The sequence below is a fragment of the Ciconia boyciana genome, chromosome 7 (assembly GCF_034638445.1).
Source record: "Ciconia boyciana chromosome 7, ASM3463844v1, whole genome shotgun sequence".
Lineage (NCBI taxonomy): Eukaryota > Metazoa > Chordata > Aves > Ciconiiformes > Ciconiidae > Ciconia > Ciconia boyciana.
The window spans coordinates 28,585,834-28,601,409 of record NC_132940.1 but is presented as its reverse complement, the minus strand read 5'-3'; the positions used below and the strand labels follow the sequence as shown (position 1 = coordinate 28,601,409).

The window sequence follows — 15,576 nt, the reverse complement described above, 5'->3', positions numbered from 1 at the left end:
AGGGTAGAGAAGCATTGTTTCTGAAGCACAGAGGAGAATAATAGACTCCAACTCACATCGCAATAATTTCTGAGAGTAGCACAAACACTCAGCTCATGTGATTTTTCTAGATTAGGGATTAGCAATGTCCTATGAGGCATGGATGATGTTAATTGTTAATTACTGCCCTATTACTGCCCTATATCTGATCTTTAATTTTTGGTCCACTAACATCCTTCATTGGTGCCTCCTTTGCATAAGAACTGGGGGGGATTAAAGGTGTGGGTAGAGTCACTTTTTTTCCCTCTCTTTGGAAATGCTCATTGTATATTGCTTTTCCATTCCTGTGTCTGCTCTACATTACTTTCCAGAAATGATTCAGTAAAATTTAGCCCATTCTTCATGCTCTCCTAGGGAAAATATTTCCAGACTGACTAGTCCATTAAAAAGAGCGCACTCTCTTCGTGTATTTGTGAACTTCCATAATGTTAACCTGATAAAGGTGAAGTTTGGAGAGCCACAGGGTACTCGGAGCTCTTAGCTTCAATCTTTTATTTTGTTCTTGGTGTAAAGACTTACCTTAGTTACCAATACAGAGTTCAGACACCCCTAGTGCAGTGTGAACCCCTTCTGGTGGCTGCCTTGTTCTTTCTCTGCACCCTTTGGTTGCTGGGTTTTGCACTGGTCTCCACTGCCTTCTCCATTCTGTTACAGGTCCATTTCTGTCATTGACACACATTTAACTGTTTTACATTTCTAATGTGCCCAGAAAGGTCAATTTGGTACTTTGTTGAAAAACATCTGAAATGTACTTCCCCAACACATGCACTTAGCCTGCCCAGCAGTGTGCATGACCACTTTACCAAGCTGGTCTGATCCATTTGGATTTTAGACCCTTTGGACTTGGTGGTGCCATGCCTGAACCTGTTGATAAATTTAAATCAGGCTCAAACCCTGCAGAAGGTGGCTTGGAAGAGAGATTGCTGAGACTTTTAGCCAGACTCGTGGCATAGCCTGCAGTCTCTTAGTATCTCTCTTGTGTCTGCTTTAAAATAACTTCTACTTTCAGCAAAGTACCCCGTGAGCAAACTGGAGAGTGAGTTAGAGGAACAAGCTCTCCCATGGAGTGTTGGGCAGTTATCTCCCTGTGCGGCTTTCTTTAGAAATGCATCGCTCTGTTATTGGCAGCAGCTTAGGGAGAGTATTGTGAAAAACAACACAGAAATTGTGTTTCCATTAGCACTATCTAAATGAATGCCTCACTTTATTGTAAGTATAATAACATATTTATCTTTTTCTTTGGTTGCTTTCTGAAAAGGAAAAAGAGCTTTCATTTTGATTTTACCATAAGGTATCAGTTCCTTTTAGGTTCCCTCTCCCATCTCCTGTTTCTTTTCCCCCCATGAACTGGTCTTTTGTGCCTTGTTTAACAGTTCCTGCAGGTCTGGGATGCACAGTTTGTGCTTTAGGTTAAATTCTGCTCGCTGCTTTGAAACTATGGCATCTGCTGGCAGGATGCATTGTCGAAAATGACTGCTCTGCCTTTGGACCACACATACAAGTTCCCAAGATGTAAATTGAATGGGAATGAAGGGGTTATTGAGAGAGTAGCTTTGAGCAGTAGAACACGGAGAAAGTAGGGGTTTTTTCTTCCCTTCTTCCTAGCAGTCAGAGGATATAGTGTAGTTCCAAAAGGATCAAGACTGAGCAAAGGCTTTTCAGTTCCCATCTGCTGGAACTGGAGTGGTGTAGGTTGCACTCAGTGGCTCAGGGTGGGGTTCAGCTGTGCAGTGTCAGAGTGCAGACCAGCAAATCTTCCCCTGTAATCAAAAAATTGAGGACTAGTCTCTTACTGGCAGGCTATCCCAAACGTATGGGACTTCTCTGAGCTTAAGAAAGAGGAGACAGATGTATGCTAGCAGTAGAGTTGTGCTCTCTGAGCTGCCTCCAAGACCCCCTTGCTCCGCAGGGTTCCCTGCTTCGAATCGTATGATTATTAGACATGGTTTGTTTTGTCCTCAGTTCACGAAGTTACTGCAACTCCTTCTCCCTTGAGGCCAGAGGTGAATTGCTTTTCCAAGGCCAGCTTTCAAGGCAGTGGTCCGTGTAGAAACAGCAGCACTACCTACAAATTCATTGCAAGACAAATCTCCCAGTATCCTAGCATTTGCTCTGTTAAACAAGCCCTAGGTCCAAGGAAAGCCAAGCCAGTCTTTAGGATGTAGCTGTATGTGATGAGCTGCTTTATAACTTTATTGCCAGCTATCCCTATTTTGACTTACCTCCTCTCTCCTTCCCGTCCTCTTGTTCTGTTTGTCATGGCAAAAGGTTGGCGCATGTACTGCCTGTGATGGACTGCAATGGTGCAAAAGCTTTGTCCCATTCTTTTGGAGCATTTGCTGGCCTTACCTGAAATCAAGGGGGCTGGCAATGAGGAAGGGGTTCAGGAAGGAAATGAATTGCCATTTCAGCTCCTCTGCGTTACACTGGGTGACTGACTTTGTGAGCACTGGGAGAATTACTGGTTACTGAATTGTCGAGAAACACTGCACTCCAGGCAACATCTGGGGAGCTGAGACCATGGTGGCAGAGGTGGGCCTCTCACTATAGGAGGGGTGTGTCATCGACATTGATATCTCTCCGCATTGCTTTCTTGAATGAAACCCTGTGGTATCTGAGACTCAACAGACACTCATTCCCATTGTAGCTGGATTGATGATCAATTCTGTGAACCTGGGCTGGTGTCACCCACTGTAATTCAGGGTCCAGCACAGCTCATGCCGTGTGGCTTCTGGATAGCCCTTGCACGAATCTGGAGAGCAGCTTGGCTGTTGGAAATAAAAGCATTGCTCGCTTGTCAGGGAGAGGGCTGCGTCATTTCCTACTTAGTTACACATTTACCAAAAGCTCTTCACTCTTGTGTGTTGTAGAGCGCTTCCCCAACTCTTGCTCCGTGGAGCACAGGTGCCTTGGGTTGGAGGGTTCCTGGGCAATAGGAAGGAGGGGAAACACTGTTTTCTGCCTGCTGCGTGTCTCTGAGGCTCTGCAGGCCTCAGGCCATTTCTCTGAGTGCTGCTTCTAAAACACACCCTGCAGCAGTTGCTGAACAGGAACACAGCTGGTGAAGATGGACCCGGTCCCTCCTCTGGCTCAGCAGTGCCCATGTTATCTGGCTGGTTGCTGCATGAACCTCCTCAGGCAGCTGGTGGAAATGTAAGAGGAGTTTACTTGTCCCTCCCCCTTGCCTGGCAGAGCAGTGCAGCAGAGGAGGGTCAAGGCTCAAGAAATGCTGGACGTCCTGTTGAGTATGCCCAGCCAGCCCAACATGAAGGGTGCTGGACAGGAGTTTCATGGGGAGGCAGAGAGGCGACTCATCTGATGTGTTGTGGGGACCTGGAGTTGCTTTGTCCCTTTGTTTGGTTTGATCACTGGATATTTGGTGGAACAGGGACAGTGTTAGCCAGCAGACAGCTACAGTTGCCCTGTGGGAAGGACAGATGCTTCATACCAAAGATGAGCCTTGGAGAGTTGTTGGTAGTACCTGGCCTGAAATGGCTTAGAGGCCTGCTAGTCCTTCGGTGATAAAAGTCCCCTCTTTCCTGTTGCCCCCCTGCAGGACTTGCCTGGAATAACGATAGTACCTGAGACCCTCCTGCTAGGAAATCACAGGTGTTTGGTTTTATCTGAATCTGTTTTGGGTTGCTTAAATTTTAAATTAAATCTTACTAAAAGGCTAATAACTGGCATAACTGCTCTAAGTGATTATTCAGTCCCTCTTACTGTAATATCTGAGTGTTTTGCAGCTTAGTTTGTACTTTGCCCCAGAAGTGAGAGAGATTACTCCTTCCCTTTGTCAGGTGGGTGATTCCTGGTGATGTGGCTTCTTCTCCTTTCTAAGAGTCCTAAAACATATAAATCTGGCTATATGTCTCTCTTCAATCTGAATTAATTTCTTGGGGTAGGGAGGGAGCCTGCAAGTCCATTTCTGGACAGTTTACCTCTGAATGACTGATTGCAGGTAGATGCATTTTGCCCAAGCAAAAATAGTAATTAGACAACTCCCCATTCCAGATAAAGATTTTTTCATTCTAGCCTCTCTGCATAGGTCTGGTTTTCCCCCAGAATTTGTTTGTTTGGGGTTGTTTTGCCCCAGAATTAGAGAGGTGAAGCATCAATAACACTGTTAAAAATCACAAATCAGGGTCAGGTCTGGCTTTAAATCATAGCTGAGATACCAGGGCCTTCAGAAGCCCTATGGATAAAACCAGTGCCTTGGACATCGCTATGAGGGTAAAACCTCTACAGCCTGCGCATCTGTGCAGCCTAGGTAATAAGGGGGAGCTGTCTTTCCAGGGACAGGGCATATTTTAGTTGCAGGGCTGTGGTAGGAGGAATAGAAGAGACCATTACCAAGGTGAAAGGATTCTGGATTAATATTTTGGGATCTGGAAGGACAAGAATCAGGAAAGAGCATGAAAGAGGAAGTGGAGAATAAGCACGGTCATCTCATCTTTCCTTTCATCCACATGAAGAGCAGCTGTTTTGATAAGCTGCATTTTCAGAGGCACATGTGCAAGATCAGAGTTCCCAAGAGCACGTGTGACAGGACTAGACTAGCTGAGCTGAAATCCAGCTGGATTGCTTCCGGAACAGTCTGTGCATCATTGTGAGCTGTGATAAATGGCGACTGAAGCAAATGATTTATTTCAGAATTGCCCCTGAGCTCTCCTCAGTGGGAGTCTGAGCTCCCAGGTGGAACCAGAATGAGTTTTCTGCTGGAATTGGGCATCATTTGTTTTTTGAGAGCTCGGAGCAAAGCCATCCAGTAGCTGAGAGATGACAAGGCGATTATTGTGCTTGCCTCAGTTGGTTAGCAGGACTTGCTTCTGCCTGCTTCTCAGCCCATGGTGCTGAAGAAATGATAAGAAAGCTGAGCCTCTGTTCTGTGCTGCTCCTGACAGCTCTGTGGGTTTCCCTTTGCAAAACTGGAGCTGGAAATGTCATGTTTGTAGGAGATTTATTTGCTGGTGGGCCTGCAGCCATGTTTGGAAAGATGTGACCTTTCTGGCTTCCAACACAGAATCAGGGACTCAGTCATTTTATTGTGTGCTTTGGGGAAAGAATGAAGGTGCAATGCCTAGGGTTGTGAGGTAGGAAGGGAGCAAAGCCCCTGGCTTTACCTTAGAGATGAGTAAGCAGAGCTGAGCCAAAGCAAGAGGCTATTTGCAAAAGCACACTCTGCTTTGGACCAAGAGGGAGCTCTGGCTGAGTCATGTTCGCTGCAGTTCTATGCAGTTCTTTCCATAGGGCTTAGAGGAAACTGTCCAGCCCATGCTAATCACACAGTGGTTGGCAACCTTTGTGCATTTGGTGCATTTCTGATCTGTGCTGGAAACAGCACAGAAATACCTGCTTTCCTGGAGTATTTGTGCTGCACCCAGCAATATTCTGGATGAAGGCAATGCTGGATGTTTTTTCTCTGAACGTTGCAGTGCTCCAAGCACGGAGGGATGCACAAAAAGAGAAACATGAGAAATCTTGGTGTTTGTCTGCTTCCTACCTGTTTCCTGTGCTTGGCCACTGAGAAACATTGTGTGTCTTGCCCATGCAGTCACTTCCACTGCTGAACTGTAATTCCTCCGAACATCTGGACATGCTCCCGCAGTCCTCTCCTCACCCTGTGGGTCCATCTTCATCTCTGTTGCCCTTGAAGGGAGCAGTGGCTCTGCAGGCCCTCCCAGCCTGCCTTCCTCCTCACTCAGGTCTTCCCCCTCTTGTCTTTGAGTCTTTCCCTAATTCCTGCTAGGTTTGACTGTGGCCTTTGTTGCTGGCCCTTCTCCACTCTCTGTCTTCTGAATCCTGGGCAGGGCCAGAGCAGGAGGGGCTGATGCCTTCCTGCTTTCAAAATGTGTATAGTGTTGTCTTCAGCTGTTTCTGGGACATGGTGTGTGTTTTGTTCAGTTTGGTTTAGCTGTTTGCTGTTCTCTAGTTGGTGTCCTGATCTACCCGGTGTGCTCTGGTGCCTGACCTCTCTAGTGTGCCTGTCTAAGGGACTGCAAGCTCCCAGTGGCAGGGAACATGTACCTGTGTGCATGAGTGTGTGTGTGTACATACTTGCTAGTGCTATACAAATAACCACGTGTCACGGCTTGTAACCCCGTGGCAGGCTAACTGCTTTAGCGATGCTGGGATATGCAAGGTATGGCACATGACTCCAAAGGTGGGACGTGTGAAGGCCATGCGTGCAGAGCGCTTCAGGGACTAGTAAGTAACGCACAGTTCTCCGTGTTGTTGTGGCACAGATTCATTTCCTTGCAGTAGGAGGTCGTGTGTCTGTAATGACTGCCATGCCATTAAAGCATGTTTCTCTGTCAAGCGTGAGGGAGGGAGGAAGAGACCTTTCCCCTGAGAGATGTGCCGTAAGCTGCGTGCTCTTCCCCACCCATGCAGATTCTTAGCGTGCTGGCAGGGGGCCTTGAGAGGAGACATTGGACTGGCGCTTGCATACTGTCCGTCCCTGCTGCATGCTTGAATGCAACATATAAAGTGAGTATTGTGCCCAGTGTGGAAGCAAGCTGTTAACAACTCTTTTCTCTTTGCCTTTAGCCCTGATGAAGAATCTTCACAGAAGTTCATTCCCTTTGTCGGGGTGAGTGTTAATCTTACTTACGCTGTCTCAAGCCAGCTAGAATATGTCCATAAGTGTTAACCCGAACTTACCTGGTTTCTGGGGTAGAGCAGGAGCACTGGGTGCTCTAACGTAGAGTGTCAGCATGAGCATCTGATGGTTGGATGCAACTGCCTGGTATGTAAGCAAACCTCTTAAGATCCCTTAACAAACTGCAGGGTGTATTTTACTTTCCAGACAGCTGGCTCTGGCGGCTCTGTGCTGCATGCCTGCCAGCACTGAAGCAGACACCATAGCCTTGCTATTGCCTTTTTTATTCAATACAGAGAGGAAAGTGTGATGCTGAAGTGCTCTGATCCACAGCCTGTCTTTGCCGCAGACCAAAGCACCTAGTTGGTGGAGAATTGCTGCTGGGCCATGTGCAGAGGAAGGTGGTTTGTTTCTGGAAACCTGATCTCAGGGTTGTTGTGCCCAGCATTGCCCTGGGTGATTGGTTTGGCCAAATTTGCTATTCCAGTGTCAGTCCTCTGTGTGCTTGTCATAAATGGTCTCCAGTCCTCTTAATATCCCATCCGCTCCTGGGAAGTGGAGAGTACATCCCACCAGGGAGGTCATTTATACCACTGTTAAGTTTGAGTCTGGGGTAGTAGCTATTTAATGCATTTTATTATGTGAATATGTATTGGGGATAGTAGTCCCTGACTTTTCCTCCTGTCCTTATCTTTAAATGTTCCCAGCTCAGGTGGCCAAGTGCAGTTATCTAGGCAGGGATGTGTTTGTGCTTCTGTCAGTGTATTTTGTGCACTGTGTACTTTGCCTTTTCGAGCTTCCCTCCCCTTATTTGATCATGCTCTTCAATTCATTAAGTTTTAGGTATAAAGTCATTGACCTGTGGCCAAAAGGATATCCCCTGACTGCTCTTCAGCTACTGGATGTTCTCTTCACAGTTTCTGCTGCTCTCTTGTAGCTTCTTTCTTGCATGCTGGCTGTCTTGTTCTGCTTTCTCTGTGTTAAGCTAACTTGTATGCATTCTTGTTTCTATCCCTGTCAGTGTGTCAGAGCTAATCTGAAATCCCAAGGCATTTAAAGAGCTTAGTCTCTCTTGCCCTCAGGCTGACCCTGCTTTCTCTCTGGTGTCTCTTTAGAGTGAGAGTCTCTCTCTGCAGTGTTCCTGAGATGACAATCTACTTTCGTTTGTTGAAGGAAAGATGTCTTCTGCAAAAGCAGACACACACATCTTCCCGATTTGTTCCCTGCTGATGAGCTTTGCTGTGATCTTGTCCCTCCCGTGAACTGTGATTGCTGGTGAAGAACTGTTGTTATGAAACAGCTGTTTCACCTTTCCCAATAACTTGAAAAGCCCAGGAGGGCTTGGAAGCTCATGGACTCGTCTCACTATAGGTGCTAGGCTCTGCAAAGCTTTTCTTTGGGGCTGATTTAGTTTAGTGCTATGTGCAAGCAGATGGGGCTCAGAGTGTTTGTCCAGTTGCTCTAAAACGATCGTTGACCTGACATTAGCAATGTGTTTCTAGTCTGGATTTGATTGTCTGAAAGTGGGAAGAGTGAACAGCTCTGTTGCGTGCATAACACTGCCAACCCCTAAAAAAACTTGCCTTAAAAGCACAGACTGACTTCCTATGTTGGCTGGTGGTGAGGGTCAAATCAATGCTGCTTATTCTTGCTTCTCAAGTGTTCCTATCACAGTAATTCCCCATGAGACACATCTGAAGAGACTCTGAAAGGCCAGTTGCAGGTGTCTCACAAAGTCTCAGGCTGAACGTGAACACTGAAGCTCTTTCCCTCAGCTGCCGCCTGCTTGGAGCTGTTGGCCAAGGAAGAGAGGGAGCCAGCAACGTTTGGGTTTGTGACTCCAGACATTGGCTGGACTCTGGCTTTTAGGGTGCAAAAACTGATGTCCTGCAGCTGGGTTGTGCAGTCTTTGACCTAGAAGCAAGCAGAGCAGTGCCGTGTTGCTCAGCCGGGCTCTGAACTGGTGGGAGCGGAGCCTTGCAAGGGGCCAGTTGGGTGCGAAAGCCAGGGTTGGGTGGTGAGGCTGTGTGGTCGTTTACCTGTGTTGTGCCAACAGCCAATTGCCAGGAGAGTTAACAGGATGCACATCCTTCCTGAAGGGAAAGGAGGCTGGCTGCTGCAGAGTTCCTGGATGGAGGCATTTTTTGGGACTGCAGAAGTCTCATGCGCCTCCCTGAGTGGAGGGAAGGGAAAGCGTTTAACCTTGTCTTCCTCCCATGTTTCTGAACTCAAGCATCTTCAGTCAGCCAGCAAGGAGGAAAAGGCCAGAAGAGATTTCCTGTCTGGCTTGCAGATCAAGGTGGCTGTAGGCAGTTTTCTGCATTGCTTGTTCTTCCCATAACTCTTCTGCCTCGCCGCCTCTTGCTCACAGCTAGTTTAAGTCTATGAAACATCCTCTTGGCATTTAACACATACAGCGCAAATGGCTGCTGGACTCCAGAGCCTGATTTGTTGCCCTTTGGATGGAGACTGGCCAAACTGAGCTACAGCCTCCTTCTCCCAAGCCAGTGCCCCCTCAGGGAGCCTCTGCACACACTGCTGAGTTCATGATGGCTTTTCCAAGACTGGAGCTAACAGAGAACCCACCAGAGAGCCTGACAGCTCTCCAAGATCTAGTGTTGAGCATACATCCCCCCACTCTGAACTGTACAAAGTTTTTTGCTTCTAACGATTAGGTCCTTTTTCTTGATGCTATAGCATAGCAATATGCTCCCTAGAGATGTGGTCTAGATATGGTCATGTCTGAACTTAACGTTCTTCTGTTTTCAAACTAAATAGACTGCATGACATCATTTCTCATTCTAAAGCACGTTTTATTGACATGAGATCCCTTTGAAGCTCTTTCCCCTTTGTCAACATTTATTTAGGGTAGACATTAGCCCTGGATACAAGTTTCTTAAGGACCTTAAGAAGGATCTCTCCTCTGCAGTAGTCGAGAGTAATGATCCCTGTGCACCGTAGCAGACTATCGCTACAGAAGGTCCCTGCTTTTGTATCACCAAGGATCATTTTATCTTTCTAGGCATAGTGTGTTCTTGGGAGCTTGTGTTCATAGCATGCTCTGTTCCACAAATTATTGCCAGTGGCATTTATCATTAACCTAAATGTACTAGCTGGTGGTTGGCCATATCAGAACGCATTGAATCCTTATTACAGTGTGATTGGGATCATTCTGACCTGTCCATGTGGTGTCTGTGCCCAGAGGCTTTGCTAGGAGCTTTATCTTCTTTGCAGGACACTTCCTTGTTTGGAGACTAGAAAACTCTGATCAGAAACTGTACTTTGTTGCTTTTGTGGTTTCCTAACAAACCCCAAATATGCTGCACCCTAGAAGTGGCTGCACTTGTGTGGTGGGAGCAATGTGTCTGTAATTAGCAGGTGTATCAAAGCAATGCTAAAGGGATATTTATGTTCCTTTCTCCTCCCTGTCCTATTCCCACAGGTGTCACAGATGGGCACTGTAGTTGCCATAGCTTGGGGCTGACCATCGGCTATTCAGAGCTGTGCAGGTCTGTAACAGCTCCATAGGGTCTGTGCTGTCTTTTGTATAAGTCAGGGAAGGGCTGTGAGCTGGTACTGCTTGGCTGGACACTGCTGGGACCTGTCCAGCTCTTAGAAGACTCCACTTTTCAACATACTTTAACACTACTCTGACTGCAGGGACACTGCCAAGAGGGCTGTAGGGATGAGCTCAGTTTGGAGACTGGGGGTTTCCAAAGTTCAGGGGACTCCTGTTTCATAGAGGTCTTCTGTTTTGCCCCCTCTAGGTGGTGAAGGTTGGAATAGTGGAACAATCTTCTGCAACGTCAGGTAACAAGCATCTTGTGTGTGCTTTCTGTGTCGTACAGGTGGTGGGAGCCTGACTTCACAGGCTGAACAAACTTGTTCACTGCTGATGTCTTGGAGTTTCTTAAGGTGGAATTGGATTTCATTAGCTCCCACTTCTGCTGCCTTGACTCCCAGCAGCTGTCTGCAGAAAAAGAGGCCTCTCTCTTGAAAGAGGCCCTTGCTCTTGTTACTTTACAAGGAGCTTCAGGCCAGCTGAAATTCCCACACCTTCATGCAGGGAGGCTCCACACATGTATGTGCAAACACCCATTTTCATTATGTGTGTTCTCAGTGGGGTGGATTCACCACTGTCATTGTTTGAGGTTCCTGCTCCAAATTGGGTGGGGCAGTTCATTGGAAGTTCATGCCTGTCTCCCTACACTGGGCTCAATTGCCTGATAAAATCAATATCTCAAACATGTGCCTAACACTGGAAACCCGAGGACAGGTAACCAGTTTGCCAGCCTGACAACAAATTTAGACCCAGGTTTTTTAATGGGGGAGTGCAAAGCTGATTTACATGATACTGCCTGCTTACACACATGGACATGGGGTAGTGCTATTTTATCAATGTGAACTTGTTTTCTCCTCCTTCATATGCACTACTAGTCAGGAATATATTTTTCCTCATCTATTGGGATTGTTTCTTATATTGCTTCACTATTAAACCCAGATACCTGTGGCCTGGGTTACACATAGGTTTGTGTGTGGAGGCAGCCCTTCTGCGGGTCACTCCTTGCTGCCACAGTGCTCACACCATCCTAAAGGGCCAACATGAAGGGAGTGATGCCTTGGTTGTGGAGGATGGAAGCAGAGGGAATGGGGAGATCCCTGTGATCAGCCCAGAGGTACTGGATTCTCCAAGCGTCTCGAAGTGGTGCTGCCCTGCAGTGGTTGCAGGGGGAGATTCCCGAGCAGGGATCAATGGGCTGGGCTCTGACTGTGCAGGAGGCTCTAAATCAGCTGGGAGCAACCCCTAGGAGAGCAGATGCCAGGTGGGGAGCCCAGAGGAGTGTGAATGTCTGTGCCTGCCTCTTACCCAAACATAGAAAGTCCTGTGGTTTAAGTGTGGAGGCAGTCAGAACTGATGGGCTAGCTGATCTCTGGATGGAGTTTGAACAAAACCTGTGCAGCAGGAGCACAGGCAAAGAGACTGAGCTATCCCTGCTTGCATGTCCTGGGCTGTGAGACAAACCCAGACAAACAGTTTGACTTATTTTCTGCAAGGTGACTCTGATGACGCAGCTCCCTCAAGCTCCAGTGTCCTTTCTTCTACCCCACCTTCTGTGTCTCCTGCTGTGAAAGAAGCCTCCCCCACACCACCTTCCTCACCATCTGTCACAGGCAGCTTCTCATCCTCCAGGTAAAGCATGTTTTGTGTCCTTACAGTTCCCTTGGTTGTCTTATCTGACATATACATGAGAGGGGAGAACTCTTCTAAAAGAAAACCCATAGCTCTGCTTTCTTCCTCCCTAGCAAACACTTGAAGTTGTCACCTTTCCCCTTCACCTCTTTTGCCTCTGGAGTGACTGTGTCCTTGCCGGCCAACAAGGAGCTGGGGAGGGCAGAGGGGATCTTGCACCTGATGGGAAGGCCGCACTTCTCAAGGGCAGACACATTTGAACTAGAAGGGGCAGCCTTGTTTCTGATGGTCTGGTAGAAACCGTGATTCTGATGAGCCATTGTGGCAGCCTGTTTGGGAAGGTTTGTGCTCTCCATCTGCTGGTATTTTCCCTTTGAGACTGGATTCTCTTGGGAAGATATGTAGCCAAAGAAAATACTGACCCTAATACATGTGGGTGCTAGCCTAATCCCTCATGATTCTTCTGTTTTTAAGGACCAGGTGAGTGTAAGGTCAGGGTGACTCTGTGGAAGGAGCAGGCTTTTTCTCTGTGAGGGGAGAGCTGACAGTTGTAGGGTGGTATAGTGGAATTGCAGTTCCTATTCATGCGTGTGCCTGAATGCATATCAGAACAGCAAGGAGACAGCACCTATAGGCAATGTGAAGCTCTGGCTTAGCTGAAATTTTTAGATGTGAAGGGAGAAAACCCCTAGAAAACTGCCAGTAAATAATTGCCCTGACCAGGACTCTCATTTTGTTGCTGCACAAAACGTTGGTGTAGCTGTCTAACGCTTTGTGTGCAGTTCTGGTACCCAGAAGCACGTGGTGAAGTTAAAGGTTCAGGGGAGTTAACAAGATCAAGGGGATAGAGCAGCAGTCTTGTGAGGGGAGAGTGGAAGCGCTTGGGCTCTGCGGTTTGGGGGAGGAGGGGAAAGAGGTAAGCCACTCAAGTTTTGCAAAATCACCGTGGTGGTGGGTTTGTTGAATATTGAACTGTCGTTCACCAAACCTGTGGTACAAGACCTGGGGGCATGCAGTGACACTGGTAAGAGGTCAATTAAAAGGGAGAAACAAAGGGACTTCCGCACACAGCAGGAAGGGCATATTGGGACCATGTCTGCCTCTGCTACTTGTGTGGCAGAAGGATCAGCAGATCAAAGAGGGGTTAGGCAGATTCATGGACAGCAGATCCCTTGATGGATGATTCAGGGATGTCCCCTCCAACATCCCTAATCCTGTGATTGTCAGGCTGGGGAAGTCCAAGGGAACGCTCTGCAGTTAGAGACTGGGCTTATGTGCTCTCCTTAAGCAGCATCTCCTACTGTCCCTGTGAGAAGAATGGGGACCTTTCCTGCCCACCCCAGAGAGCTCTGCGGGGACCTTTAACCTCCGACTTCTTAAACTGGCTTGAGAGTTCCCTTTTAACAAGAGGAAATGTAAATGTGGAAGTCCCAGTTTAGCAGGTGCCAGCAACTGGAAGGTGTTAGTGGCCGTTAGCTTGTGCCAGGAGGCCCAGTTCCCCAAGTCTCTCCTGTTTGACCCCTGTGGTTTGGTGGCAGGAGAGTCCTGTCCGCCCAGGGCTGGTCCCAGCAGCAGCTGGCTGGCAGTGCAGAGCTGACTTGTCATGTGTGAGCTCTGTGTGGGCTTCCCAAAGGTGGAAGTGGTTGGGGAACCTATATCCACAAGAGTGTAGACTGTTAGTTGTGAGCCATGGATGTGATATATCTGAAGTTGACACCCTGGCTCTAGGAATCCGGTACTTTTTGGTTTCATGCTGTGTGGTAAAATCATCAAGAAATGAGGAAGTTGAGGTTCAACATTGTTCCATCTCCACTGATCTGTATGTGACAGCACAAGGGGTGGAGGGTGACCCAGACTGAAAGATTAAGCCACATGTTTAACCAGGAATGGAACGGAGCATCCTGCCTGGGCATAGTGAACATTAGGATGCTTTGTCTTTACAACTGAGATGAGAAATGTGATGCAAAGGAGCTTTAAAATCCAAAGCTGCATCTCCAAAAAATCATCCTTAAAGAATCTCACTTCTGAAATTGCCCTGAAAACCTGGTTTTGGTGATCAAAGATGAACTCTGCTTTGCGGTCTGGCTTTCAGCTGAATAAATGGAAAAGAAAAGGAAAGTATTTGCTGAGAGGACCTTAACAATAGGCCATCCTTGTTTTACCTTGAGAGTTTCTCATTAGACAGGCAGTGTAGAGGGATGCATATTTCATTCAAGATCACAGATTCATCTTCCTTAACAATTGCTATTTCTTGAACAGGGGACACAGACTGATAGATAAATTAAGTTAGTTTTTTGTCTAATACTTGCATATTATTCAACACTCTGTCATTGTGCAGGAAGAAGTTGTCAACCGTAGGTCTGCTGAATGATAAACCCCTGCTCCACTCAGGGTTAGCTAGTGAGAGGCAGGGGCAGGCAAGGGATGGAATTTCCCAGGCTGCTCATCTTCCCTTTTCTGGCTCAAGAAAGGCTGTCAGTGTGTTCTGGTGACACATGTCTGTTACCACACGATGCGCGGGAGTTTTCAACAGCAGATCATGTCCCAAAATCTGCTGCTGTTTAGCAAGCATCACAGGACTGGCAAAGCATTTTCCCAGCACAGGAATTCCCCACCCGCAGCAGGGCTGTGGGGTGGATCACCCAGTGCCAACTCTGTTACAGGGACCTGAGGAGAGCAGAGATCTTGTGTGACCTGGTGGAGCATCTGGGCAGGAAGGGAAGCAGCTAGTGGCAGGAGAGCTCATGGATGTAGAAGTTGGAAGTAGTCAGGGAGGCTGGGAACTGAGTGCCTAATGTTCAGGGACACACCAGCTCTGTTTGCCCCAGTTCAGAGATTATTTTGGCAGTACTGCACCTGGCTGGAGTCATTAACTCATCAGTGCTCAGGAGGCAGCAGCAAGGTGCTTACAGGCCCTCTTCCCCACTCAACAACTGGAAGCGATCTGGGTCACCTCAGGGGTTGCGTTTGCTGGCTGGGTCAACGAACTCAGCATCGCATTAGGAAGCTGCTTGTCTGCTCCCTTTCCCACTGCTCGTCCCTGTGGCTGTGCAGCAGGTCAGTTTGTCTCAGCTCACTGCAGTTCTGTGCTGCCAAGCCGATACCACCATGTAATGTGACCCAGACTGCATCACTGAGTGATGACTTGTGCTTTTGTGATTGTCAGGTCTCACTACAAAATGTTTCTGCCTGATTTCCCAAAGAGCCAGGCGCTTGTCCTCTGACCATCTGATCAGGAACGGCAGCCACTCTGACAAAACACAGATGGGGGAACTCTGCTGAGTGCTGTGCAGAAATTACCACCTTCTCTTGTTTTCCAGCCAGAGCCTTGGTGCTGAGTTGATGGGCCTGCAGGTGGATTACTGGATTGCAGCTCCACCAATGGACAGAAAGAGAGACCCGGAGAAGAAGGACCCCTCCACTACCAAAAACACACTGAAATGCACTTTCCGGTCCCTCCAGGTCAGCAGGTTACCTGCCAGCGGTGAAATTGCCACCACTCCAACGATGTCCATGACTGTCGTGACAAAAGAGAAGAACAAGAAAGGTAAGGTGGACACATTTACTGCTGCCAAAGGCCAAGAGTGCAATACTGCTCTCCCTGTTCTGCTGCTCCAGGGCTGCCTGACTTGTCAGTCCTGCATTACAGCACCTTAGTCATATTTTTATCCCCAAAATCCTAGTCTGTCTGTAGATGAGAAGTGACTGCATAAGGTGATAGAGTTTGAAAGGGCGGTTCCTCTTTGCA

General features: G+C 47.7%; 1 protein-coding gene across 9 annotated transcripts in view; it reads left to right on the top strand.

Moving 5' to 3' along the window:
- Nucleotides 1–15,576, top strand: part of PACS2 (phosphofurin acidic cluster sorting protein 2) — an 83,784-nt gene that overhangs the window by 59,783 nt on the left and 8,425 nt on the right. For all 9 annotated transcript variants that reach the window (XM_072866561.1, XM_072866558.1, XM_072866559.1 and 6 more), the window contains 4 exons: nt 6,586–6,628; nt 10,405–10,447; nt 11,693–11,828; nt 15,149–15,375. In XM_072866561.1, coding sequence (XP_072722662.1) covers nt 6,586–6,628; nt 10,405–10,447; nt 11,693–11,828; nt 15,149–15,375 — 449 coding nt within the window. The remainder of the gene's footprint in view (nt 1–6,585; nt 6,629–10,404; nt 10,448–11,692; nt 11,829–15,148; nt 15,376–15,576) is intronic.